At 40.7% G+C, this 25,471-nt stretch overlaps 1 protein-coding gene across 2 annotated transcripts; it reads left to right on the top strand.

Annotated features, from left to right (window-relative positions):
* Nucleotides 1–124: 124 nt before the first annotated feature.
* LOC117775688 (collagen alpha-1(XVII) chain-like) lies at nt 125–25,186 on the top strand. Of its 2 annotated transcripts, none has more exons than XM_034609041.1 (55): nt 125–526; nt 1,791–1,855; nt 5,382–5,432; nt 5,583–5,690; nt 7,099–7,413; nt 7,553–7,609; nt 7,729–7,764; nt 7,871–7,921; nt 8,902–9,048; nt 10,164–10,697; nt 11,403–11,486; nt 11,613–11,675; nt 11,793–11,945; nt 12,105–12,191; nt 12,276–12,320; nt 12,400–12,543; nt 13,546–14,148; nt 14,254–14,304; nt 14,465–14,491; nt 14,590–14,652; nt 14,748–14,843; nt 14,957–14,998; nt 15,765–15,782; nt 15,934–15,987; nt 16,070–16,105; nt 16,182–16,217; nt 16,319–16,381; nt 16,688–16,723; nt 16,933–17,004; nt 17,118–17,144; nt 17,230–17,265; nt 17,381–17,416; nt 17,509–17,589; nt 17,712–17,747; nt 17,844–17,936; nt 18,591–18,671; nt 18,812–18,862; nt 19,008–19,067; nt 19,157–19,216; nt 19,327–19,353; nt 19,486–19,545; nt 19,671–19,757; nt 19,873–19,911; nt 20,025–20,141; nt 20,231–20,350; nt 20,444–20,554; nt 20,735–20,878; nt 20,972–21,091; nt 21,182–21,361; nt 22,712–22,852; nt 23,007–23,213; nt 23,617–23,781; nt 23,922–24,002; nt 24,082–24,165; nt 24,251–25,186. In XM_034609041.1, exons 2-55 carry the CDS (start codon nt 1,801–1,803, stop codon nt 24,304–24,306), a joined length of 5,427 nt encoding a protein of 1,808 aa, XP_034464932.1. In that variant the 5' UTR covers nt 125–526; nt 1,791–1,800; the 3' UTR covers nt 24,307–25,186. The 2 variants fall into 2 exon arrangements, with proteins under 2 accessions (XP_034464932.1, XP_034464931.1); XM_034609040.1 differs by having other exon boundaries at nt 14,748–14,852; nt 19,486–19,538; nt 19,670–19,757.
* The last annotated feature ends 285 nt before the right edge of the window (nt 25,187–25,471 follow it).

Here is a 25,471-nt window from a genome sequence, read left to right as displayed (position 1 = left end):
AATGGTTCCACTCCCACACTTCAATCTGAAAAGAAAAAAAGAAAAACAACAAAAGGAAAAACTCCCACCACCCCAAAAAAGTACACCTCCTTCCAAAACTTTGCCAGTTTAGAAAAGTGGTGAGGCAGCACCAACAGGAGGAGGAGGAAGAGGAGGAGGAGGAGTTCACCTCTCCGCAGTCGACTATCTGTCTCTGACAACATAATTGGTTCCTTCAGGCGTTGTTTTATTTAAATGCATATTAACAACCAGCCTGCCAAAGCTCCAGCGCTGAGGGGCGCGGTGCAGGGACCGGTGTCCAAATCCCAAATCTGTGTTTTGACTTGCCCTGGGAAAGTCAAGACACAAAAGGACGGAGGACTTTAAGAACAACCCACCACCTCCTCCTCCACCACCAGCACGCATCAAGTTCAACTCTTCAAAACGCATTATTATTATTCTTCCTCCTCCCGTGGACCGGATCAGTCGCTCTTGTCTCTGGGAGAGGGATCAGGATTTGGGTGTTTGTTGTTGGAGCTGGCTTCAGGTATGGATCCCCGGGACCTGGAAACTCTTTTATCTGTTTAATTGTGTTTAAACTTGTGTTCGCTGGATTGTTTCCTTCCCACATGGCTCTTTGCGCCTCTGTCACTAACAACTGCACTCCTTTGGAGTTTGGTGATGGGCTGGCAACTTCCTTTTTTTGCGCATGCAGATGTATTTTAATGGATGGAATTGCGCAAAGTCCAGTTTACTGCGGGCTATAAATTACAAGCCGCAAGTAGGTGACATATCTGCCTGTCTGTAAAACCCAGCAGGGGGTTTTTTGGGATCATTTTTCTTCCGCTGGTATCTATAGACACTTGGATAGTTTTACAGGTTTCTCTGCTGGGCTATTTGCATCCCTCTAAATATACTGCAGGAGATGGCCCCATGCAGATTTTAGTGAGAGGGTCCTTTTAGTCTATCTTTGCTGCTAAGATCAGTTACAGAGCTTTGTGCGAGCTTTAGTAAAGCTTTGGATTTACTGAGAAATGCAAATAAACTTAGAGAAACTTAGATTGTTGCACTTCACTGGCTGAAAAATGTGATTTCAGCACCAGAGGATTTGAGGAATGAGGGGGAAATGTCATATTTGGGAGTGTCTCTGCTTTTCTTAATGTCAAATTTCACAATGAAAGTGTGTATATGTTTTCTGTAGATGAGCCACATTCGGTTAAATGTCCACGGCATGGGTGTGGCGATAGGAAGGTCTTTCAGAGCTGTGCACTGATCCAATGGCTTCTTTTGTCCTTTTGTTAGTTTGCTCTTCAAAAGACTCCAAAGTAAATACAAAGTCTATTGAAATCTGTAAATGATGCTTTTTTATACCCGCTGGGGCCTTTCTTGTGGCGTTGACTATTCACTTGTCTGGAATGTTTTTTAAGGTGACTCCTGCAGATGTCTTTATTAAAATCATTTAAAGTTGTTCTGAGGGAATTCTGGATCTACTACAGTATTAGATTGTGATTTTATAAAGTCATGAGACTGGTGTGATGCTGTTTTTCCGTCTTCAGAGTTATAAAACCTCAAACTGATGCAGTAAACATTCGACGAAAAGCATTCTGGTCATAAACCCAACTCGTTCTTGGCAACATGCTGGACTTTTTTTTTTTTTGCCCTTCTCCCATCAGATGTTTGTTAAAATGCCATTTAACCACAGTTACTCGTCAAAGGATAAACAGGCCTTTGACTACAGTTTGCTCAGTAAGTATGGATGACCGTGGCCAATGTTTATCATGGTTTATCATCATGGTTTATCATCTCACCAGATAAGATGGGATGGACGAGTTAACGGGACAGATGGACTACTCAGGAGACTTGTCAGGAGAAAGGGGTGAGACTTCTCCTTTTGTTTATAAGGTTTTGAAAACAATAAACAAAGCGATCGTTAAAAAACAAAAACTAAAAACGCAGTAAAAGGGCCGATTCACACAATTCAGAAAAAAAAAACACTCGAACCTGTAGATGAATGCAGATACTTTGGGTTTTATTAGGTCAAATGTCAACAGTAACATGAATACAATGGAAATTATTTTTAATTTACTTCGTGTTAAAAATACATTTGAAAATCTCTGCCGAATCTTTTCTAAAAACAACATCTCATTTCCTCAGATCTAAGAGATATAAAACTGTTATTTCTTATTTAATGACCAACTGGTGGAGAGGAAATCTGAGCCTAAAGACTCCAAAACACTTTTAGCTTCCTGCATCATTCTCTTGGGTGACGCTTCTGTCTCTCTTCTTTCGGGGTCTTTACTGTCACTAACATTACGGCATGGCTGCACCATTTCTCAGGGAGTAAGTCATCCTCTGGGTTTTTCCTCCTGCAGTCATCATAGCTGAATATAAGGACAGCTCATCTCGGCCCAACACAGGATGGAGAGGTCAAGGAATGTCTGATTATGTGTTTGACGCGAACCAAGACAAACATGTAATCAGCCGTTCTGTCCTCATGGTCACCTCTTGTTTTTTACTAAAAGAAATTAGTGTAGCACTTTTCACACCCGTGGTTTTATAGCAAAGAGGCGAGAGAGAGAGAGAGAGAAAACAAGAGACAGAGACGAGATCATGTGGTTCGGAAACAGTAAACAAAGTTGGAGGGTCAAAACACAAGTGGGTTTTCAGATGCCTTTTACGCATTGATTTGTCTGCTCAGTCTCTCTTCTAAAAGTCACGGCAGTAAAAGTGTGAATACTGATGACTGTTAGTGTTCAGCCTCGGCCCCGAAGCAAACAGAAGTCCCTAAAAGGAAGGAGGAGGACGAGGAGGACAGGAGTGAGGAGGCAGAATGAAATTGAAATGGAATTTATATTATCTATAACTGAATCCAGGAAAACTCAACAGGCTGCAGAACAAATCTTTAAATAAAGTTTAAATAAATCTTAATTATCTGCCTCTATTCCATGATGAATGACCTGAAATGACCTTTCATTTCAGTCATTTCCCCTTCTGTATTTTGCAATGTTCAACTAGCTACGTACATTATGTTAGTAATAATGGTAATGACCGTAAACTTAATCTATATACCGCTCTTTTCAAAACAAAGCTACAAAGGGGTTTACATGGATCTTTCATGTAGTAGATTCTGAATCACTTTAATGCTATAAATGAGAGTATTCAGGCTGTTTTCCCCTGTTAAATTGTTTTTCCCTATTAAAGTAATCCACAACACAAATGCCAAAATTCTCTTTTCAGAGTATTTCCATAGACCTAAAAAACTATTTGAGCTTTAAGGTCCTATTGATCTCAGAAATAGTAAGATTCACTGGCTGAAACTTTTCCAGAGCGTTCATGGAGAGGGTTTGGATGTCGTTTAGCTTTTATATATGATATCTATTACCACTAGGTGTCGCACATCATCTCGGACTCAGACAATTTCAACCTCAGAAACACCTCCCACCTCCCTTCGAGATCTCAGCAAGGTGTTGTCTGTAAAATCGGTGTATGTCACGAAGCCCAGTGAACACAACTAAAAAAGCTAAACTGTGTACAATAGAGCCAACAACAACAACAACAACAACAACATCTCATGTGTCTGACGCTTGGTCTGTGCCCCCGTCACTGTCAGATCTTCCATGTCAGACACTTCAGTTGGTAAACGCACGGCGTTAAATCTCATTTCAGGGCGGCTGTCAATCTTGCAGCTATCTCTCGAACTGGCATGCAGAGCAATAAGCTGCTATGTAGCATGGCGAGCATTGTTTGCATAGCCACACTTTATTAAAGGGTTAGAGCCTTGATGTAAAGGTGCAGCCACTGTGTTCCCTGGTTTACAGCACCATGGTGGGCAGGTGTGTTTACAGTACAACACCGTGTCTTTACTTAGAGAAGAGGCTGCTATGATAATGTTTGAAATACCATATATATGTAACTTTTAAGTTCATGACAATAACCAAACTATCTCCATGACAACTGATCAAACTCCATCTGCCTCTGGGTTTGACTGAAAGCTCTGGGAAGTTCCAGTAAGTGTGACGTCAAAGTAAAAATCTAAACTGTGACACCCCAGAAAAGATTCACATATTAAATGTAGTTGATTGATTTGATGATTTAGTCGATATTTATTTTGAATGTACTCTGCATTTAATTTAGTGTGATTTATAAGGTTTGGCTTTATTTTGACAAGAATGTGTTACTTCATCCAAATAAACCCGAATGTATCTCTCTGTTTAGTCTGTTAACTTGAATATGAAACAGAATAAACAAACCCACATGGACTCAGCTTTCAGAAATGTAAAAAACATTTCCATAAAATCTTGTTTATAGGGGCACAATTTAATAAATAATCTAGTTGTCATTTAAAACATTGACTAACAGTGTGACAGCAGCCAAGGGGGAAGTGAAAGTAGACACTCAATAAGAGTAATAAATAAGGAAGTAAGTGAATATACAATATGAACACAAGGTAACATGAAAAATAGAAAGTAATCTGTACAATGTAAACGTACAATGTACAAAGTAAAAGCTTATTAGAAGTAACTCTTTGCTTGAAGCCGTTCAACTTTACATTTATAATCAGTTCAAATATATATAAAATGGTTTAAAGCACTTTATCTTGCAGTTGTTTACCTTTGTAGGGACATTTATTTGTGTTTATTACTTCTACAGTGTTTGTCAACAATTAAAATCACTTCGGAAGCTCCGTTTAATTTTTTTGCTCTTTATTTATTTATTCCACGCATGTAAACAGACACAACATCTAACAAACAAGTAGTTGCTCACTCATGTCTGATTAAAAATAGCCACGTTTCACCTAATTACAGCTATTTTACTGTCCTCATTCATCATCTTTACACAGCCTTCACTTATGGCTGCCAACAGGTGGAGTCCATGATGCACCACTAAAGACGTATCATCTTTCAGCTACATTATACTTAAACACCTTAAATCTTTATGTACTTTTGTTTACGTTTTTTATTTGTGAGCGTTTAAAGGCTAAACACAGCGACTTAGAAAAAGTTGAAAGTGTTCACTCTCTAATAAATCATCGGCATACTTTAATGCTTTATCGTTATTTAAATGATGATAGTATTAATCCTTAAGGGTGTGGCTATAATGTAAATCAGTTTTAAATATGTAACCGGAGAAGCTAAGGAGACAAACGTTAGTCCTGTAGAAGAAAGATCAGTAACCTGATAGTGGCGTTCTCAGTAGTGGCTTTTAGCTGCTATATAAAGCATTATCTCTTAGTCACATAAATTCCGCTCTGGAAGTGTAAAAGTCATCACCCTGCGTGTCACTCAACACTCCACTCAGCACCTGCCAATCAGGATTAACATGTGGACATTTAAATGATATGTAGGAATCAGAGTTAACGTGCCGTGTGTGTACAGACTAATAATTTTCTCTCTTTTCATCAGTTGTGACAGAAACTATAACCACCACTAGGAGACTGACTTCCCTCCCTCCAAGTGAGTGTCTCTTCCTTTCAGTCCTACTCACTTTAATTACTGTCAGTAAACTTAAAGGCATAAGACAATAATTATAGCCGAGCGTCTCTGGAGGAAGTTCCCGATGAGTAACTGCTTCTCTTGTTTTGCTGTGTGTCTTCTCGTTGCTAGAGGGAACCGGCGGATCAAATCACAGGAATATGTCCAGCAGTGCTGGTGGGCTGGGCTTGGAGAAGAATGTCTTAACCCAGAACAGCAGTGGAACTTATTTCTCCTCATGTGAGAGCACATTTCCAACCAAAGACCAAAATTAGGAAGTCCTGCATTTGTCTTAAAACAAACGTACAACGCCCACTAGAACAAAAAGCTAAAACTAACTTTGGCTTTTGGGTAAAGCTTTGAACTTTTTAAAAACTGTCAAGTTAATCATTGTTACTAAAGTAGAAGTATATATTTTGAACCATATATTCAAAAGCTTTAAATGTTAAAAGTGTTCAATACAGAAATGTGGGTGTCAGACTGTAATGTAGAATAACACTGATATTACTGATGCAAGAAGTATTTTACTGTTGTAGCTGCCCGAGGTGGAGCCACTTTAGTAAATATTTACTTTACAGAATTGGAATGTAACTAAATACTTGTACTTTTTACAAGTATAAATTTGTGCTACTCTGCTACTTCCATTTTATGGCAATTTAATTCTATCTACATTTATCTGTTACAGGTTTCTTTACAAATTTAGATTGAACACGCAAAATAAAGAACTTTTAAAACATTATGCGCTGTAGAAAAAAAAGTCAAGGACCGCTAAAATGATTACTCATTTAAGTCATTTTTCATTCAAAAGCTTCCAAACATTTTAATGGTTTAAGCTCGTCAAATATGACAGTTTTTTCCGGTTTTAAATCACAGTTACTGAATCATTTTCAGGTTTGGGCTGTAAAAATAAAACATCTGATCAAATGTTGCTTTGAACCGTGGGTAACTGTGATGGACATTTCTCACTGCTTTTTTTAGACATTTATGATGAATGCAGTCAATGAAGTGAGCAAGAAAATAATCAGCAGAAGTTTTAGCCCGATTTAGAATAGTAGAATATTAAATTGATTCATCCATTTTCTTTTGTTTATCTGTGGTTAAAGGCTGCTTACACAAAGTAACAAAACAAAGATTAGCAAAAGAAAACGAGGATGAGAGAAAATTCCAAACTTTGAAAATGGCCCCTCAGATTTATCCTGTGACCTTCTGTTGAGGACAGACTCAGAGTTTGGGAACCACAGGACTACACTTAAAAAAACGCTATAAAGTATTTAAAACCAGCTCCACATGGAGAGTCTACATCTGTAAAATACTGCTCACACATGCATCAGTTTTAACAATCACCACATGGTTCAAGTACTCTTACTCAAGTTAATCTACTTCACCTTTCGTACACCTTTTGACACAAGACTTTTATTTGGAATGAAGTATTTTTACATTTGGGTATTTGTACTTTTACTTAAGTAAAGGATCTGATCTTAATCACCAAATGTTAGTGTTAATGTTACTATTCCTCAACTTTGCACTTGAGTATAAGTACTCAGTTACTTTTAAGGTGACTTCTTTGTGGCTGAGGCCTGTTGCTGTTTGTGCCTTCCTGCTGTGGAGAAGTTAATTGTAAATGAATCGGTCTGTATCGTCCCTGCAGCCTCTGTAGGTGTGAACACCAACAGCTACAGCTCCTCCTCAGGAGTTTACCTGGGGGGAGACTCCTCAGGGGGAGGCGATGGAGGACTGGGGGGTTTCTTGGATGGAGATGGGTACGGAAGCGGAGGAGGAGGAGGAGGAGGAGGAGGAGGAGGAGCAGGAAGCGGGGGAGGCTTCCTCGTGGGCTCGGTGTCAAAGGTCAGGTCCAGCTCGTCTGGGGGTGGCAGGAGAGCGCATGCCGCTGGCTCATCAGGAGGCCTGTCGCCAGGTTTCCGAGAGAGGACGATCATAAGCAGCCGCTCGGGAGGTTATGACGGTGAGATCCTGTTAATAACACAGGCGGTGCACAGTTGGCATCGGCAGCGTCTGATACAGAACATTTACAAAATGAAGGAAACTGCGGCACAAGGGAGCTGTTTGTATTTCTGCTAAACGATTGTGTTTTTGTCTTCTAGGAAGTTCCAGTGCAAATTCCTCCCCAGAATTTACTCGTAAAGACTATGGGAACTACTGTAAGTGAGAGTGACAGCTGTATGGGATTGAACACTTCCTTGTCGCTCAATGTTTTTCCAGCTTTATCTCCAAGATGTCTCTGTGTTTACATGTATTCTTCCCATTTTTTTCTTCTCAGGCTCCAGCAGTGCAAGAGGGAGGAGCGAAAGCAGAGGTATTCAGTAATAGTTTCTGCATCACGTGACTTTTAATTGTCCTGACTTTCATTTGAATAAATCTGGATTCCTTTCTTCCATTGTGATTTTCTTTTTTTTTACCAGAGAGCGCGATCAGAGCCAGATTACAAAGTGCCTCTCCCACCGCCGGCAGATGTAAGACCCCTTGGACTCACTCGCTGTCGGTTACGCAATTCCTCAGAAAGCAACAAAGCATCTTTATTCCAGAGTGTCCGTGCAAAGAACCGCTCGGATTCTTTATTGCGGGGTCACTGTAGAGCAATATTTTTATTCAGCTGAATTGTGTTACTGTCAAATACTTTGGCCAAGTATTCAGTAGATCACATGTGGGACATTCTTTGTCTTCCACTCACTTACTGTACCTGCTGATGTTCATGAAATTTCAAGTAGTTACACATGTGCAGCTGCAGACAGAAGATACACTGCACATCAGTGAGAGAGAAGCGGGTGGGGTTTAAAGTGTACGGCTCATTGGTTTGTTTGAATAGTGTTTATTTGGGGAAGACGTTGAGGAGCAGGTCTGTGGTGCCAACAATGGCACACATGAGTCACTGGTCCCATTTGAGGCAAAACAGTGGAGGGACAGACTTTTATAGACGCTGATCGCTCCCCCTGCTGATTAAAATGTAAAAGTGCTGTTATTTGATCCACATCTTTACAGCAGTTAGTCATTCTGTGCCACTTTCACCCCACCGCAGCTGCTGGGTCTAGTTCTGCCCTGTTGCCTTTTCTTTGCTTTCAGCAGAGGTGGAACAAAAATTTAGTTCTGTTGCTGAAGTTAAAATAGCAACATAAAAACAAGCCATGCAATGCAATCAAGTACTTTTATTTAAATACTCCGTTTAGTATAATTGATGTACTTATACCTTGCATTACACTTTACTCTAGTACACTTATTTGGCCTGTGTGTTTGTTTTAATAAAGATTTAATAAAATAGAATATTTTATTAATTATTGTTGAGTAGAAGTAGCATGATCTTAGAAGTACATCAAACTTTTATTAAACTACAGTACTGAGATACTTTCAGACTAAACTCATACACTACAATGAATTTCTCAGAGCTATCCCTGCATTACATCTGCTGAGTGTTGTTGGTGCGTCTGTGGCTCTGCAGGGACGGAACTGGAGGACGTGAAGAAGCTGCTGAAGGGACGCGCCAACAGCGTCAGCCCCACTCGCTCGTCAACTGCCTCCACCACTCTGCCTGTCCCTAAAAAGGCCAGCGCGGAAGCCAAGACCGTCTCTGTGGCCACGCAGTCGGGTATAGAATCACACACAAGCGCATACTCCACATGCACAGACAAAATGTCTCCAGAGATGTCCCTGAGATGTCCTGGAGATTTATGGTTTAACATGGCCCCGCTATGTACCTCCCATGACATATAAGCTCCTTGGTGACATTTTGCTAATGTCATACAAGGCTTAGATGGAATATTTCCAGAATCCTGGAAGACTCCTCTTCTATATTTTGTCTGACACCCAGTATCTCCTTGGTACTTCTGGACAACACATTGAAAAGATGTTTTATATTTGAAAGTCAATCAATCAACCAATCAACCAATCAACCAATCAATCAATCAACCAATCAATCAATCAATCATTTTCTATAGACCATATTCACAAATCACAGTTTGCCTCATAGGACTTTATACATCTGTACAAGGTGCAACATCATCTGCCTTTAGCCTTTGACCAGAGCGAGGATTCATAAATCCCATAACATAAAAGGGAAAACAAATTAGAAACCTCAGAGCGAGTCACAAATTGTTCTGGAAGTTTTCTGGAAGCTGGTGAAAGGAGAACTCAGGCAGCAGCTGATGTCTTATGCAGAAGATTTGAATGTAGACTTGATGCATCAAGGAAACCAGAAGGTGAAACAATACACAAACGCCAACAGAGTAACACGAGCAATAGTCACCCCGCAAGTCTATCTCTACTTGCATCATCCATTCTAACAGCACATCCATGATTGGCTAGAATTGCTGTCACTCTCTATGTTACATGTATAGTGTTCACATCCTTTTGGATAGTTAAGCCTACAGATATAATGTGTAATATACAACATACATAATATATAGTGGCATATACAGTAATGTGTGAGGATGGACAGAAATTCCTCAACACAAATGAGGGCAATATCAAATGTAATACTATTTTAAGTATAAATATTTTAAGTGTAAAAGTAAATAAATAGCAATACGTAAATAAAACAGGTGAACAAAGTCGAAAGTATAAAATAAAATAAAATTACATCTAACATACATAAACCAAAGAATGAAATTGTAATTTGATCAGAATTTAATGAAAAACATACGAAAATAAGATATAATAAGAACTTTTCTTGATTTCTGTCTTTGTGTTTTTTCTCTCCTGCAGTGAGCTCTGCATATGGCTCTGGTGTGAGATCCGGTGCATTCAACACCATTGATGCTTCAGGCCTGTATAATACAAGTCTGGCATCTGGGCAGTATGATACTGGTGTAAAATCGGGCCAGTACGATGCCACTCTGTTATCAAGCCATTATGACACCGGTGTGAAATCAGGACAGTTTGATTCTGCTGTAAAATCAGGCCATTATGATGTCACTCTGAAATCAGGACAGTACGACACTGGTGGGAAATCAGTCCAGTATGATTCCCTGAAATCAGGACAGTATGATAGTGGTGTAAAAATGAGCCAGTACGACACCAGTGTGAGGTCAGGTCAGTACGGCGGCAGCATGAGATCAGGTGAATATGACATGCTGGACGCTGTACTTCCATCTTTCTCCTGGTCCACCGCCACACTCCCCTCCCCCACCGCCATGGTGGTCACTGGCAACACCAGCAGCAACTCGTACCAGGTCGGCACCAACAACAGGTCTGGAGGAATCTCGCCGCTCGGCCCCACCTCGCCCTCGTCCCTGTCAGGTGAGACCAGCGTCCAGTGAACACCACCTGTTACCTGCAGGAGAAATGTTCTTGTTTGTAATGGAGGAATGAAAATAAAAACAAGATATCTCTTCTTTAATAAAGCAGACTATGACGACCTCATCGAAATTTAGACAAATATGTTCTGTACACGGGGAGGATGTGTTTTTAAGAAAAATAACAAAACAGACAATTTGTCTTACACTGAGGGTTATTATGAATGTCATCACGCATTAAGATCTATATCCTTGTCTCATTTTCAAACCTATATGTTGTTGAAATCGAGCAAAAAAGTTCATTGTGCTCATGTTTTACAGTTCTGCATAACTAAACTCTCCCAGCTTCTAAAACAAGATGATTATATGATTTTTATTGAAGATTGAATATTTTGGGATTTTGTGTGAATTTTTTTGACAAAACAAACAATTTAAAATCACAATTATTACTGTTCTGAATCTGTGACTAAGATATATTCACTTTTAAAGGGTTTATCATTCTTCAATTCAAACTTCAAACCATTTCTATAGTTAATTTTATTTTGGTGTCTATGTCCAATGTGAGATTTATTTTGTTTTTGTTTATTTTTCTCTTTTATTTGTTTTGACTTGTTTTGAAATATAAACCTTCCAAGTGCATCATATTTCTCTCTTATGTTTGCTTGTTATTAAAGTCTATATAAAGTCGATTGTGTATCTCTGTTTTCAGTTTACGGCTTTCAGAACAATCTGGCACCCGCCATCAGCACCGTGCTCACCACCAACGCAGCCAACGTCAGCGCTAACGTTGGAGGTATGGGAGCCTGTTTTCTGACACTTTCCACAATATTCTGACATTGTCAAATATTTTTTGTACATTTTTGTGCAAGTAGCATCTTCCTTCCTTACAAGACTCTTTATCTGTGTTTGTGTGTTACAGGTTATGGCGTTCAGAAGAATGTGTCAACTGGGAGCGGATTCGTCAGCTCTGGAGTCTCTACAGGTAAAGTCCACAACAGAAATCCTCTTTAATCTGAAAAACAAAAGTTACCATGGTCAAAATAATTCTCAAATTATAAAAATGATAATGATTCACATCTTTTTTTGTTGTCGTTTTCAGTCACTCGATCCCAAACTGATGAAACGAATAGGAGCAAGTTCATGGTCTCTGATAAAGAGAACGTTTCAGCCAAGAGGGACGCAGAGGGGTTCATTCTGGCTAAAGACAGCGGGAAGCAGTTCACCAGCAGCAGCAGCGTTCATGTCGGAGGAGGTGAGTCAGATCTTCACTGCCCCCTTCTGGAATAACAAGAAGTTAACAGGGGTTTCTTAACATTTACATGACCTAAGTTTGTGAACCAAGGCTGGATTTTCAGTTTTCCTCCTCAATCACAACAAATGTGAAAAAAAAGTTGTATTTCTATATTTACAGGGTCACTATCGGGAGATTCAATAAAGAAAGAGAAGTTTATTTCCAGCTACGGTGAGGCGGCTCCAATGAAGACTGAGATGTCCAACTGTGAGTGCAGGTCATCAAAAACATCTCTAACAACAAGGAATAACGTACTTAACTAACGTGGATGTTTATTTGTCTCTTCCTCAGATGGATCCTCTGGAGTTGTAATGAAAGACAAAGCCACCTATGCAGGTATTTCTCATTGCATGTATGTTAATATGTACATGATTATGGATATTTTAGAGTTTGAATGTGAGGATTTTGTCTCCAGAGATCCACAAGGACAGCGGCATCTTCGGCGGTGGTGGATTCTGCTGCTGCTCCGACGCTTGCTGCTCCTGGTGGAAATGGCTGCTGGGCCTTCTCCTCCTCTCCCTCCTCCTGCTGGGACTTCTCTTCGGCCTCATCGCGCTGGGTGAGTTTCACTTGATGCAACATTATGAGATTTAACACGAGTCATGAGATTCTCTCTGGAGCTGCTCTGCAATGTAGAGACTGGGAGTGACCATTTGATTTGAAGCAATAAAATGTGTGTTTCAGCTTTTACAGGCTGGTGAGTATTATTTCACTGTGCTGCTAAGAGCTGTGAGGGGAGGAAACCTTCTCCTCTCCCTGGAGATTGGACCTCTGGGTACTGTCCCGCTGCCATGAAGTCGGTCTGGCATTTATTGCCACTGGAGCAGCTCCAGAAAGTTTTGCCGCATGACATCAGAGACTTCATTTTGTTTTCTTGCAGCAGGAGAGTTGTGGATGTGGATTTACTCCTGAATAAATATGACAAAAAGAGCCTGAAATAACATTTACAACCTGACAACCTCTGATTTTATATTTTAAATCAGTTCCTGAGTGACAGTAAAGTCAGTTGACTGCAGATCATTCACAGTAAATACAGCAGCTTGAGGTTTGTAGCTGTAACTTCAGGGTCTCGTGTCTCAGACGTTGTGAAACCTCACTGTTTAACATAGTCCTATAAACATTTTAATTTTTTAATTTACAAATTACAAATACATAAACTATTTCTACAGCCACAAAACATTTTTGTACATGCACATATTTTTTTTTATGTGCTGATTGTGTTGCATACTTATACTTTTATATGCTATAAAAAACATAACCGAACAACCACTTCAAATCAAAGTAATTTCAGTAGTTGTCAGTCGACTAATTGATTAATTCATTATTTATTTCAGTCTGTTTGTTGCAAGTCTGTAAACTAACATCTACCTAATCTACACAAGATGCTTTACGTGAAAGATAAAAAATAATAATCACATTTACAGTAAAAAAGAAGAATAGAAAAGTTATAATTTAATCTGTGGAAGACACTGTATTAGTTTGTCATGTTTCAGATTGAGAACGAGTGTGTGCTCCTTGTCTGTATTGTCTGTCTTAACAACTGTTGACTTCCTCTTCTCAGCTGAGGACGTGAGGAAGCTGAAGAATCGAGTGTCTTCCCTGGAGTCGTCTGTCTTCTCAGGACGTACCAGTAAGCTGTCAGGCTCTTCCAATTCCATCAACACCTTAGCGCTCGGTGCAGGCGGAGGTGACAGTAACACTGACGGCACAGTACACCTGGGCGCTGGAGGTGGAGGCTCAGGCACCAGAACACGAATTGGAATTGCCACTGGTGCTGCCGGCACTGGAGGTGAAGGTGTCAATGATATCAGTATCAACGGGGGAGGCTATGGTGGTGCCGGAAGTGCCGGTGGGGCCAGTACTGGTGGGGCCAGTGCCGGCAGTGCTACCAGTGGTGCCCGTGCTGGCAGTGGTAGCGGTAGTGTCAGTGGTGCTGGTGTTGCTGGTGGGGCCAGTGGTGGAAGTGCTGGAGGTAGCGGCACCAGCTCCAGTGGCAGCTCCAGCAGCACAGGCACCAGCTTCAGTGGCAGCTCCGGCAGCACAGGCACCAGCTTCAGTGGTGGGCTTGGTACTGGTGTGAGTGGAGGACACATTGACGGTGCCTCTCTTCAGCTGATGATCCAGCAGATGCTCAGAGCTGAAATGCAATCACAGACATTCAGAGGTACGACACAGAGATATTTTATGAATACACTGACACACACAAAGCATGTGCACACACACTCTCACACTAGATGCCTGTTCACTGAACAATTGTTTTCCTTTTCAGCTTTTCTGGCATCTTCAGGGCAGGGAGAGCGAGGGCTTCCTGGACCTAAAGGTGAAATTAAAATATAATTTATTTCTTTAACTTATTTCCCTTGTGCTTTATTTCTATTCATTAATTTTCATTGTTATTGTGAAAACATTTAATGCAAGAAATATTTTATGTTCTGTTATTTTCATGATCTCATCTTATTTAAATATTTCACTTGTCACAGGTGATTCTGGTTACCCTGGAACTCCAGGTGAGGAAAGATGACGAACATTACCAGTATTTTACATTTTGGTTGATTATTGTGCGATGTCATGATGCTGTTTTACTCAGTGTGACCTTTGACCTCAGGTCCTCCAGGTGCGTTGGGACACGCAGGCCCTGAGGGTCCTAAAGGACAGAAAGGAATCTCAGGTACACTGATCTCTTCAGGTCAAACTACATGCTACAAGTTCCCTGTTTAACATTTTTTGATTGAGTGAGTGTCTGTATGTAAAACCTCTGATCAGGTGACCACGGACTGGAGGGGCCACCGGGTCTCAGGGGTCGTGAGGGCCAAGCTGGCCCCAGAGGTGAGGCGGGACCTCCAGGCTTTGGAACGAAAGGTGACAAAGATACGGTTCAGATTCAGTTTTTACACTCATTAGTGATATTAACAGCAGCTAATTTATTAGTAACAATGAGTCGCTACATGATCTGATGTGTTTGGTTTATTCAGGGGCTCCTGGAGATTCTGGGGTTGGGACTGCTGGACCAAAAGGTGAGATCACTCAACATAAACCCTGTTCCCTTTTGTTCTCATGTTCAAATAAATGACAAACACAAACATCTAGTTGTCTGAGAGGAGAGTTCATACCTACTGCATACCAAGTGAAGAAAGAAGTCCTGAATCCGCCTGTTTATCTGGACCTTCAGCCAGGCCCCGCCCCTCATCAAAATTCTATGGAAATCAGTTCAGTAGTTTTTCAGTAATCCTGCAGACAGACAGACAGACAGACAGACAGGCAGACAGACAGGCAGACAGACAGACAGACAAACAGACAGACAGACAGACAGACAGACAGGCAGGCAGACAGACAGGCAGACAGGCAGACAGGCAGACAGGCAGACAGACGGCAATGAAAACAGATCTTCCTTGGCAGAGTCTGTGCTCCAACACCAGGTGGCAGCGTAGTCACTCAGTCTAGTTGCAGCCTCATTCCATCCATTTCCAAAAAACAAAATTTAAATCAAAACAATTTAAACAAAGGATTAAGACATGAAAACATTCAGCTGAGTTAAATAGTTTTAGTTATGATTTTACTTTTGTATAAGTGCACATATGCTGTGTCTCTCCTGTCTTTAATGGACTGTAATAGACTGTAATTCCAGTGCTAATTCCACATGAGTACTATATTTTTCAATATCATTATTAAGGATTTAATAATAATAATTATATTATTTATAAGGCTTTTATAATATTGCAATATAATTGATGTTATACAGTTTTTTTGTTGTTGTCTAAAAATGATTTATCTTTGCTCCAGGTGCATCCGGATCACCAGGTCAGTTTCTCCCTGTTATCATTCATATCATTTAATACAGTGACTCCTGAGTTGAACATTATTTAATTGAATGTAACAGCACCAGCTATAAAACACTATTAGCGTTACCATGACGTCATCTCTTACATTTTACATGATCTGTTTTTTACAGGTGAACCTGGTGCTCAGGGTTTCCGTGGCGAGGCTGGACCACCGGGTCCTAAAGGTGGGTCACGTTAGTTAAACACAGTGAAATTCACCGTTAATTGATTTCAAGGTCACTCACAGTCTCTCCTGTCGCTCTGCAGGTGACAGAGGGCTCGCTGGATTTCAAGGACTTAAAGGTTTGTTGTAACTTCATCGTGTTTTCATGTGACTTGTCTTGTGTGGTCAGTGTTTTTAATTAAATGTTTATTTCAGGTGAAACTGGTGAGAAAGGTGTCAGAGGCATGCAAGGTCAGTGAAATCGGTCTTTGTCCATTAAACTGTATTTGTTGGTATGTTACGTACATCGAACAGCAATATGAGTTTTCTAATTCTGCTCTGTCGCTCCTCAGGTGACCCCGGTTTATCAGGAATGCACGGACCAGCTGGAGAGAAAGGATCCAAAGGGTCAATGGGTAAGTTACCAGACCTCCAACCTCAGATAATGTATTTATTCACAGAGTATCTCAAATTTTTTCCTCTTCTTTCTTAAAATAATCATTTGGTAGTTTAATTCTACACTTTAAACACTTGATAAACTTTATACCTCACTTATCTTTATCCTTTTTCTGTAACGGTGAATGTTATAGGAAATCAACAGATTTCTAAGTGGCAATAACTAGATCCTCCATAGGGGGGCAGAAGAGAGGTTTCTGCTCATAAAGCAACACACATTATACAGTATATAACAATGTTATTTATTTTCATCTTTTTATGAACAGGTCAGTCTGGACAAGATGGTGCAAAAGGATCAAGAGGTAAATGACTATTATTAACTTTACTATTGACTACTATTGAACACAATAATTACACAACACAAAAAATGAAGGGATGTCCAGCTAAAAAAATATTTTCTTCCAAACATACTACTACTACTAATAACAACAATAATAATAATAATAATAATAATAATAATAATAATAATCCTAAAATCATTAATAAATCATGTTTTCTTTTCGGCCCTCAGGTGACCAAGGACCTGCCGGCCCCCCTGGACTCAGGGGTCTTGCTGGGCCTCCCGGAGACGCTGGACTTCCAGGTAAAGTGAACATGACGTCGCTCCTATGAAACATGATCTTTGAATATATAAAACATTATCATCAGTGGATAATATGATGACATACTTTTGTAATACACCCCCCACCCCTGTAGGAGTACCTGGGCTTCAAGGACCACCAGGTATGACTATTAACACATGAGACATTGTAGTGTATATTAGCTTTTAATGCGCTCACACTAAAATGTAATTTCATCTTGCTTTTAGGGATACCAGGAAACCCAGGACAACCTGGAACCAAAGGTACGACTCCTGCCTCGGCCTCGAGGGTCTTCTGCAGCTTTCTAAAGGACACTGTGTTGGTGCTGTTGATTATCAAACTCTGGATCTTATGTAGCATGTGTTTGTTTGTTTTTAGGTGAAACTGGTCAACCAGGCAGAATCATCAATGCAGGTAACAGAATGTGATAAATATTTTAATGTAGTTTAATGTTTCATTGATTGGACTTTTGTTTGTACATATCTGACCATCGCTTTACTTCTCAGCTGGTTCCGCTTCTATCGGCATCCCAGGACCACCTGGGCCTTCTGGTCCCCCCGGCCCTGCAGGATCTCCTGGATTATCAGGTCTGACCCTCAACAGCACAGAAAGTAGCTTAATGATGTCCCTGGCATTCTGCATAATGCCCTAACTGTATGCATTTTTAATGATTGAATGATGTATCTGTCATGTTGACCTCTGTCCTCAGGTCCAATTGGCCCTGCTGGTCTGCCTGGCCAGTCTGGTAGGTCATCGCACTTTGATTCTCTTGTAGTGGGATATTCAGCCCTCAGAATGTAAACCATGTCTAATCAATGCTGCATTTGGTTTGTTCTCACAGGTCCTAAAGGTGACAGAGGATATAAGGGAGACCAGGGAGAACAAGGATCAACTGTGAGAAGGACCGAAACTATAAGTTCAACCAGAGCTGACAGTGAGTACTATTGTTTATATATTACTATAGATATATAGTATTTTTAGAGGTGAGAAATAACCTGCTGCACCTGTCATATAACATCATCTGCATCTAAAGCAATATAGTATATACAATTTAACAGAGAATAAAAGAACACAATCTTGATCTTGCAAATGAAAAGTTGCATTTATAAGCAATAAAATCGGTTTAACATTTATGCTATAGCCAGTGGCCTCGATCTAACTAATATTCAGACTTCAGACAGGTGTCTAAACCCATCTATCGCACAAAACTGTCTTATATTATATTCATGTGGTGTCAGAACAATCAGGAAAAACAGCTTCTTCATGGGGAAAATTCACGTGAATGCCTCCTCAAGTCAAAAGAACATTGTGTAAATTCTGCAAACATTTTGGCACAAAACTAGCTGAGGTGTGGAGTTCACACAAAAGAAACATGGTGGACAAAAGAAAATGTTCGAAACTTTAGAAAAAATGGTGCAAATTCACATTCAGCATTTATTTTATTTCTTGTACAATGGCAGCTAATAAGCAAAGGTTCAAGTTGTACACGCATGAAGACATTGCTACACTTTTACCCTGGTTTGTCCATTTCTACAGATCAGAGTAAAGTCCATTGGTTTAAAGTAGACGTGTTTGTTTTCCGGTTTAGGTCAGTTTGGAGAAAGTGGAGCCTCAAGATCTTCTAGCCTACCAGGGCCACCAGGTCCTCCTGGGCCACCTGGACGTGCAGGTAAATAAGACGCAACATGTCACAACATTAGCAAGAGACCATCTTTATTAATTTTGAGAATGACCTCATTCTGCTCCTTCAGTGTCTCCTGCTAAGATAAAAAGTATGTCACTGACTGTTTTAAAAAATGTTTTCATCAGGAGATTCGAGACAAGGACCTCCGGGACCACCTGGGCCTCCGGGTCCGACAGGTTAGTATTTACAAGTTGAAGTGATTCTTCTAATCCTTAGTGTAGCCATTCATTTTTACAGGATTTTAAAGGAATCAAAGATATCTTTTCAGTGGTCTAATTAAAACCAGGAGAAGAACTTTAACCTTTTTTTTATACTTTTTAGGTTATGGAAGACAAGGACCTAAAGGAGACAGAGGAGACTCAGGCCATTCGTCCAGCTCTGGTATGATCCATAATCTAAAACCTTTGCTCTGTCATGATATGGGTTACACGCTAAGTAACACCACTGATTCAACCCTGCTCTTCTTACAGGGACATATTACACTGGGCCACCAGGACCACCTGGGCATCCTGGACCTAAAGGATCATCAGGTGATCAGATTTTATGAGGTGGTCTGAGCCTCTTTTTAATTTATTTAAAACCAACTCCACTTCTTTAGTTCTATTCGCACTTCATCGTGACCTCTCTATTATTATTATAGGTTCTCAAGGACCAAGGGGCTTTCAAGGTTTGTGTCATTCATATTTACATCATTTACTTACTACGTCTGTATTTGTTGCACTAACTGCTGTAATGTAACAGTGCACAGTGAGCAGACCTTTCCAGCATCATTAAATGTAATTGATAATTTGTGCCTCAGGTGAACAAGGACAGCAAGGTGTGGCCGGTACTCCAGGAAGACCAGGAAGCTCCGACAGAGGTCGGCCCCTTTTACGTTTAACACTGACCATAAATAATCAAATACATTTTATATTAAGTGCTGAGGGTATTCATGGAGAATGCACAGTGTGATATACGGTCACTGTATTTATTTTGTCTTTACAGTGTCGACTTATGCTGGAGGAAGTGGGATCTCTGGACCACCAGGTCCACCAGGGCCTCCTGGACATCCAGGACAGCAAGGATTCAAAGGTAAACCTAACATCACATTAGAATCTGTGAATGCTGTCAGTGTTTTACTATCTGTATTTCAGAATGAATATTTCATCCTCCTAAAATGCTTTTATCGTTGCTTATGATTACCAAGGTGACACTGGAGCTCCTGGAATTCCGGGTTCTTCAAGAGGTAGAGAAAACCATGATATTATCCAGATTTCTCTTACAATCATTTACAGTGGCTTTAACGTTGGACATCTCTGCTCCTCTAGAAAGGTCCTTACTATTGCGTTTTCTCCTCAGGCTCCATCTCAGTCACTTCAGGCCCTCCTGGTCCTCCAGGTCCTCCTGGTCCTCAAGGCCAGACGGGCTCCTTCTCCTCTTCTACTGAGATGCGCCAGTACATCACTGACTATCTGAGTAAGAGTTGTTCTGAAGTGAGGTCACCAGGTCACAGGCTGTCAGGACACGGAACAGATTATTGACAAAAATGTATTTGTTGCATGCAGGTAGAAGCCGGCAGTCCAGTATCCCTGGACCTCCAGGTCCACCTGGGCCTCCAGGAATCCCTGGAACCTTCTCTGGCTCAATGGACGACATCTCAGCTCGTATTATTGCATACATTCAAAGTAAGCCTGTGCTTTTCCACCAGAATTCATATCACTAAATGGAGAACATGCTCGTGATGCTTAATTATGATAATGTGTTGTATAAAATTTCAGGGTCTGGCTCTGGCCTCAGCATCGGAGTTCAGGGTCCTCCAGGACCACCTGGTCCTCCTGGATCTGGCTCTCGAGTCTTATCGGTTGGTGATCTCATTATCATGCTTCAGAGTAAGTACAACACATGTTCGGCCTCATGGAAAGTGGTCTCACACTTTTGGACCCCTGTGTTCATTTGCCATCTTATTCTATAACATAATTTCATTTCACTATGAAGACAAAAACACGTGAGAACTTGTTTTTTCAGAAGATGCACCAGACTAAACTATGTCTCTGCTTTGATCTGTCTAGGGAACGAAGTGAGGAGATATTTGTCAGGACCACCAGGACCACAGGGACCACCAGGACCACCAGGGGCATCAGGGGCGTCAGGTGGACTTTCAGGCAGTTACAGTGCTGAGCAGGTCGCCATGTACGTCTTCAACATCATGAACGGTGAGCACAGCTGGCCCGAACAGAAAACTACAACCCTGGAGCTGGTGCCTGGGCTCGATCAAACAACTAAATTGCCTCTACTTTCATTCTCAGACAGAGGGATTGCTCGAGGTCCACCTGGGCCACCTGGCTTACCTGGACCTGCTGGGCCTTCTAGTGGAGGATCATCTGGCTTTAATACCTTGACAGTCGACTATTCTGCACTGATGAAAAGTAAGACTGACCTTGTTTCACCTGTGGAGTGAAGATAAACTGTTAACTGTTCACTCACCATCTTCACCGTGTCCTCATCCACCTTCCCAGACTCAGAGTTCCGCTCATGGATCAGCTCTGCCGTACAACAAGGTCCTCCTGGACCTCCAGGTGTCCAAGGGCGATCTGGCCCTCCCGGCCCTCAGGGGCCCTCAGGAGTCTCCACCGCCACCGTGTTTGGGGCGGGAGGTCATGGCTACAGCATGGAGGACATTCAGCGCTACCTGCAGGGTGAGTCTGACACACAGGATGATGTATAAACAGATAGAGATTTGTTTATCTGCTGTGACGGAACAATGAAAAATCATTGATGTCAATATGAAAAACGACAACAACAAGATCAATGCAGAAATTCAATGTGACTGTAACGTTAAATCTGAAAACAAAGAAAACCAATAATCATGACAACATAGTGTTTACACCATTTTATTTATCAGCCTCTGAAACAAATTACAGAAACTTTATCCTTCTTAAACTGCACAATCTACAGTTTCATATAGTTCAAAAAGTAAAAATGATTCCAATGTATTTATAAACACTTGTATTATGTATATTATCTTAAAATGAAATAACAGCAGTAATCATATGTAGAAGAGGTCAAATAGAAGTTAAATCTCAGCGTAACTGCCTCCCTGAGAGAATACATAATATATGATTCTGAAAACACGATTAAACATTTATACCGTTTATATCAAAACAAACTTCAATTTCCTGCAAACATAAAACCAAAGGCAGGTTTTTTTTCCTGCATTTCTAATTAGTTCAAGTCGCCAACAGGAGGGAAATAAAACTTTCAGAGACGTGTGTAGTGCAGCAAAAGAAAACTGAAAACAAACCTGTAAATATTCGCAGGCAGCGAGGAGCAGACAAGTGAGAGCACTTTTAGGTTGGTGGTCCTCAAAAAAATTGCGAGACAAATATCAGTGACAATACCTGCACAATATGACATTACAACATTCAATCAATGAGTTAAAATGTTACTTTTTAAAGAAACCTTTTATTTGGATCTGCACTAAATTGCACAACCTCATAAATATCCGTCTCTTGAACATGTCGGATGTTTCCACCAAGATTCATGAATTATTTTCATGGAAATCAGTTAAATTGTACAAAAATCTCACAATCTAGAGAAACTGATTTAAATGTCCATATCAAAATTGAATGGGTTCTTTCTTGACACATGTCCCGTCGAGTTTTTGCGTAATTCTCAACCAACAAACAAACCAATGGACAGGGATGAAAACATCACCTTCTCTGTGGAGGTAAATGAAATTACACATATGTTCTATTCTGTCAACGTCCTTATTCAGGTAATGTTCAAATCACTTTGATCTCTAACCATTAAAGGATAACGCTGATTTATTTCACACTCCATCTGCATTTGAACCTGACACGATCCTCTATCCACAAATTCTTCAAATTAAGTCTGCGAACAAATGTAAACCAGTAGATGCTACATAAATGACTTCAACACTAATTCCTCTATGTGAGAGAGGAACAGTGATGTCACAGTGAAGTGACACAACCTCTACCCTTACAATGACTTAACTTGACAATAACTTTGACTGTAATCCCTCTCAGGTTCTGGGTTCAGAGGTCTTCCTGGTTCTCCTGGCCCACCTGGTCCACAGGGTCCACCAGGCAGTCACTCTGGCTCGGTTTCCTACACTGGAAACTTCCCTCGGGAGAGCATCCGCGCTGAAGTTCAGGAGTATCTGACCTGTAAGATCCGGCACAGACAAGACATGTGACCCACTTGAACCTTCATAACGCTGCCTCTGCTGTGTTGAAGCATAAATCCCATGTCCACTGGATACATAAAACACCAGCATGCATATCTGTCCACATATCACAAGTTAACTTTTTTTCCCCCCAGCTGACAATGTTCGTCGTTTCATCACCGGAACTCCGGGGGCCACAGGACCTCCAGGTCCAAGGGGACCTCAAGGAGAACGCGGAGAGCAGGGTTACAGCCAAAGCTACGTGCAGAGCCAGAGCTACGCTCAGGGTGACAGCCGCTTCCGCACTGACCAGACACTGGACTACTCCAACGTTGCTGTGAGAGTTACTGACTACATCAGGAGTGAGTCAGTTACAGCTGCAACACATACAGTTTTTATTTGGAATAATTATTTATAGCACAACGTGAAAAACATATGTATTAATGGCTTTTTTTAATTATTCCACTCTAATGATTTGTATTTGTCTTGGTTGTGTTTATATTGCCGTAGAGACTGTTGCTATGGCGTCATTGAGATATGCTGTGGACTACAAATTGTGCTCATTAGCTATTAACAGTTCCTCTTTGTGATGTAACAATGATGTATAAAAACTACAACTGGATTCATTTGATCCTGAAGAAAACTTAAAAATATGATGATTTTCAGGCAGGTTCAGGAGTTTTCAGACTTTTCTTCTGTGTTGGACTTTGAAAACCTCTAAATATTTCTGTGACAAATGTGCTGTTTTCTAACAACCTTCCGCAGGTCAAGGCCTGTTGAAGGAGTACCTGGTCGAGGGCCCGTCCAGGACGAACGTGAGAGCGATTCAAGGCCCTCCGGGTCCACCTGGCCCCGCCGGACCACCTGGTTACAGCCGCGTCATCGGGTCCTACGGTAACGTCACAGCTGACCTCATGGAATTCTTCAGAGGTGAGGACTCAGAGTTATGATTTTCCACATACTGTATCTGGTTAGATCTTAAAGCAGCTGAAAACAATCCAGACTTGAGCAAGTGAAGCCAGAAAATGTTGCTTCATTACGACTGAATCTGTGCGTTTGCTCTCCTGCAGCCCACGGCACCATCCCCGGTCCTCCAGGAAGCATTGGACAACAGGGAGACAGAGGATACCCAGGACCCAAAGGAGAGAAGGGTATGTTTTCATCAGAGTAATATTTTAGTGGAGCGACTGTCAGAGGCAGAACGAGACTGAATGAGACTGTGTTTTACAGGTGATCCTGGACAGCCAGGTCTAGCAGGATTACCAGGGTCGTACACGATCCAGGTTCCACACAAAGTGCAGAAGAGGGACACAGGTAAATATCGTCAAATCATTGCATAAAAACTAATGTCACATACAATACAACTCATCACTACACTGTTTTCTCACATTCTCCTCAGTCAATAAAGTGCGGCGTCGTCGCCAGCTGCGTCCTCGTCTGTCAAAGAGTGGCTGAAGGGTTAACAAACCACTGGATCATGTCCGATTTCATTTCCATTTTACTTCACTTTTTTTTATTTTAGGCATTCAGCAGCAGTAGCAATGCAAGTAGTCAAAAAGCTAAAAAAAAATGCTCCTTATTCTTGCCATCTGTAGAAATGTCACAGGACAGTTTGAGAAAATAAAAGTGGCCAAAGAAAGCATCCGTCTCTTTTAAAACTTCAGCAGAGGTAAAGGGTTCAGCTGCCGGTCAGTGTTTCTATAAGACAGGCTTCATTTTTCACTTTTACATGTGGGTGTATAATGTTTACTTCGCTGAGTTAGAAGCTTGTATGCAAACATTTGGGGCAGCTTTGTCAAAGAGAGGATGTATTTTTAAGTGATAGGAAGCAAATCGCTGATATTTTTAGTTTGAACATTTTCCACTGCTTGTGTTGTACTTATTTTTTATTGTATCTGTTGAGGATTATATTGTATTGAGGATTATATTCTGTTTTAAGTGTTTCATGTTGTATCAAAGCAAACCATTGCAATATTAACCACGTATGTCAAACCAACCTTCAGTCTTTAAGACCACTGGAAGTCGTCCATTCGTTCACCACATACACATATCACAAAACAACATGCATTTTTTTTAAGTTTATGAAGCAATACGCCATCATCAGAGGCGAACACGGCCCCTGTTAGAGCGAGGGCGGTTTGCGGAGCACAGGTGGGGTTGGGTCGACGCACTTAAAAGGTTTTTGTTATTAAATCACATTTTTCACATGGTTGAAAGACAGGGACTCGTAATCACTTATAAATGAAAGATTTTTGTACTAGACCACACTGAAATTGATATATTTTCTTGTTACCTGTTACTGTTGAAGATATTAAATTATAAAAATGTTACCAGATTGTGTTTTACATGATTGAACTTATTGACATTTGATCAATATATTTGAAAGGCGTACCAATAAATCTATTTTTTGGATTCGTGAGTCTTGGTATGTGTATGACTAAAATTGGTCTCAAAGGATGTTTCAAGAAAGTACGATGGCAGATAAACAGTCCATATTTTATTTACAGCAACGAAAAAAAACCATGTCCCATTTGTGAGAACATTTTAAATACATTTGATTTGACATAACAAAATGTATATACCAAGAATATCCATGGTGGAAGAATGACAACGTAACGAC

This window comes from Hippoglossus hippoglossus, chromosome 15 (genome assembly GCF_009819705.1).
Source record: "Hippoglossus hippoglossus isolate fHipHip1 chromosome 15, fHipHip1.pri, whole genome shotgun sequence".
Lineage (NCBI taxonomy): Eukaryota > Metazoa > Chordata > Actinopteri > Pleuronectiformes > Pleuronectidae > Hippoglossus > Hippoglossus hippoglossus.
Note: the sequence above shows the minus strand (reverse complement) of the source record. Positions and strands in the feature narration are given on the sequence as shown.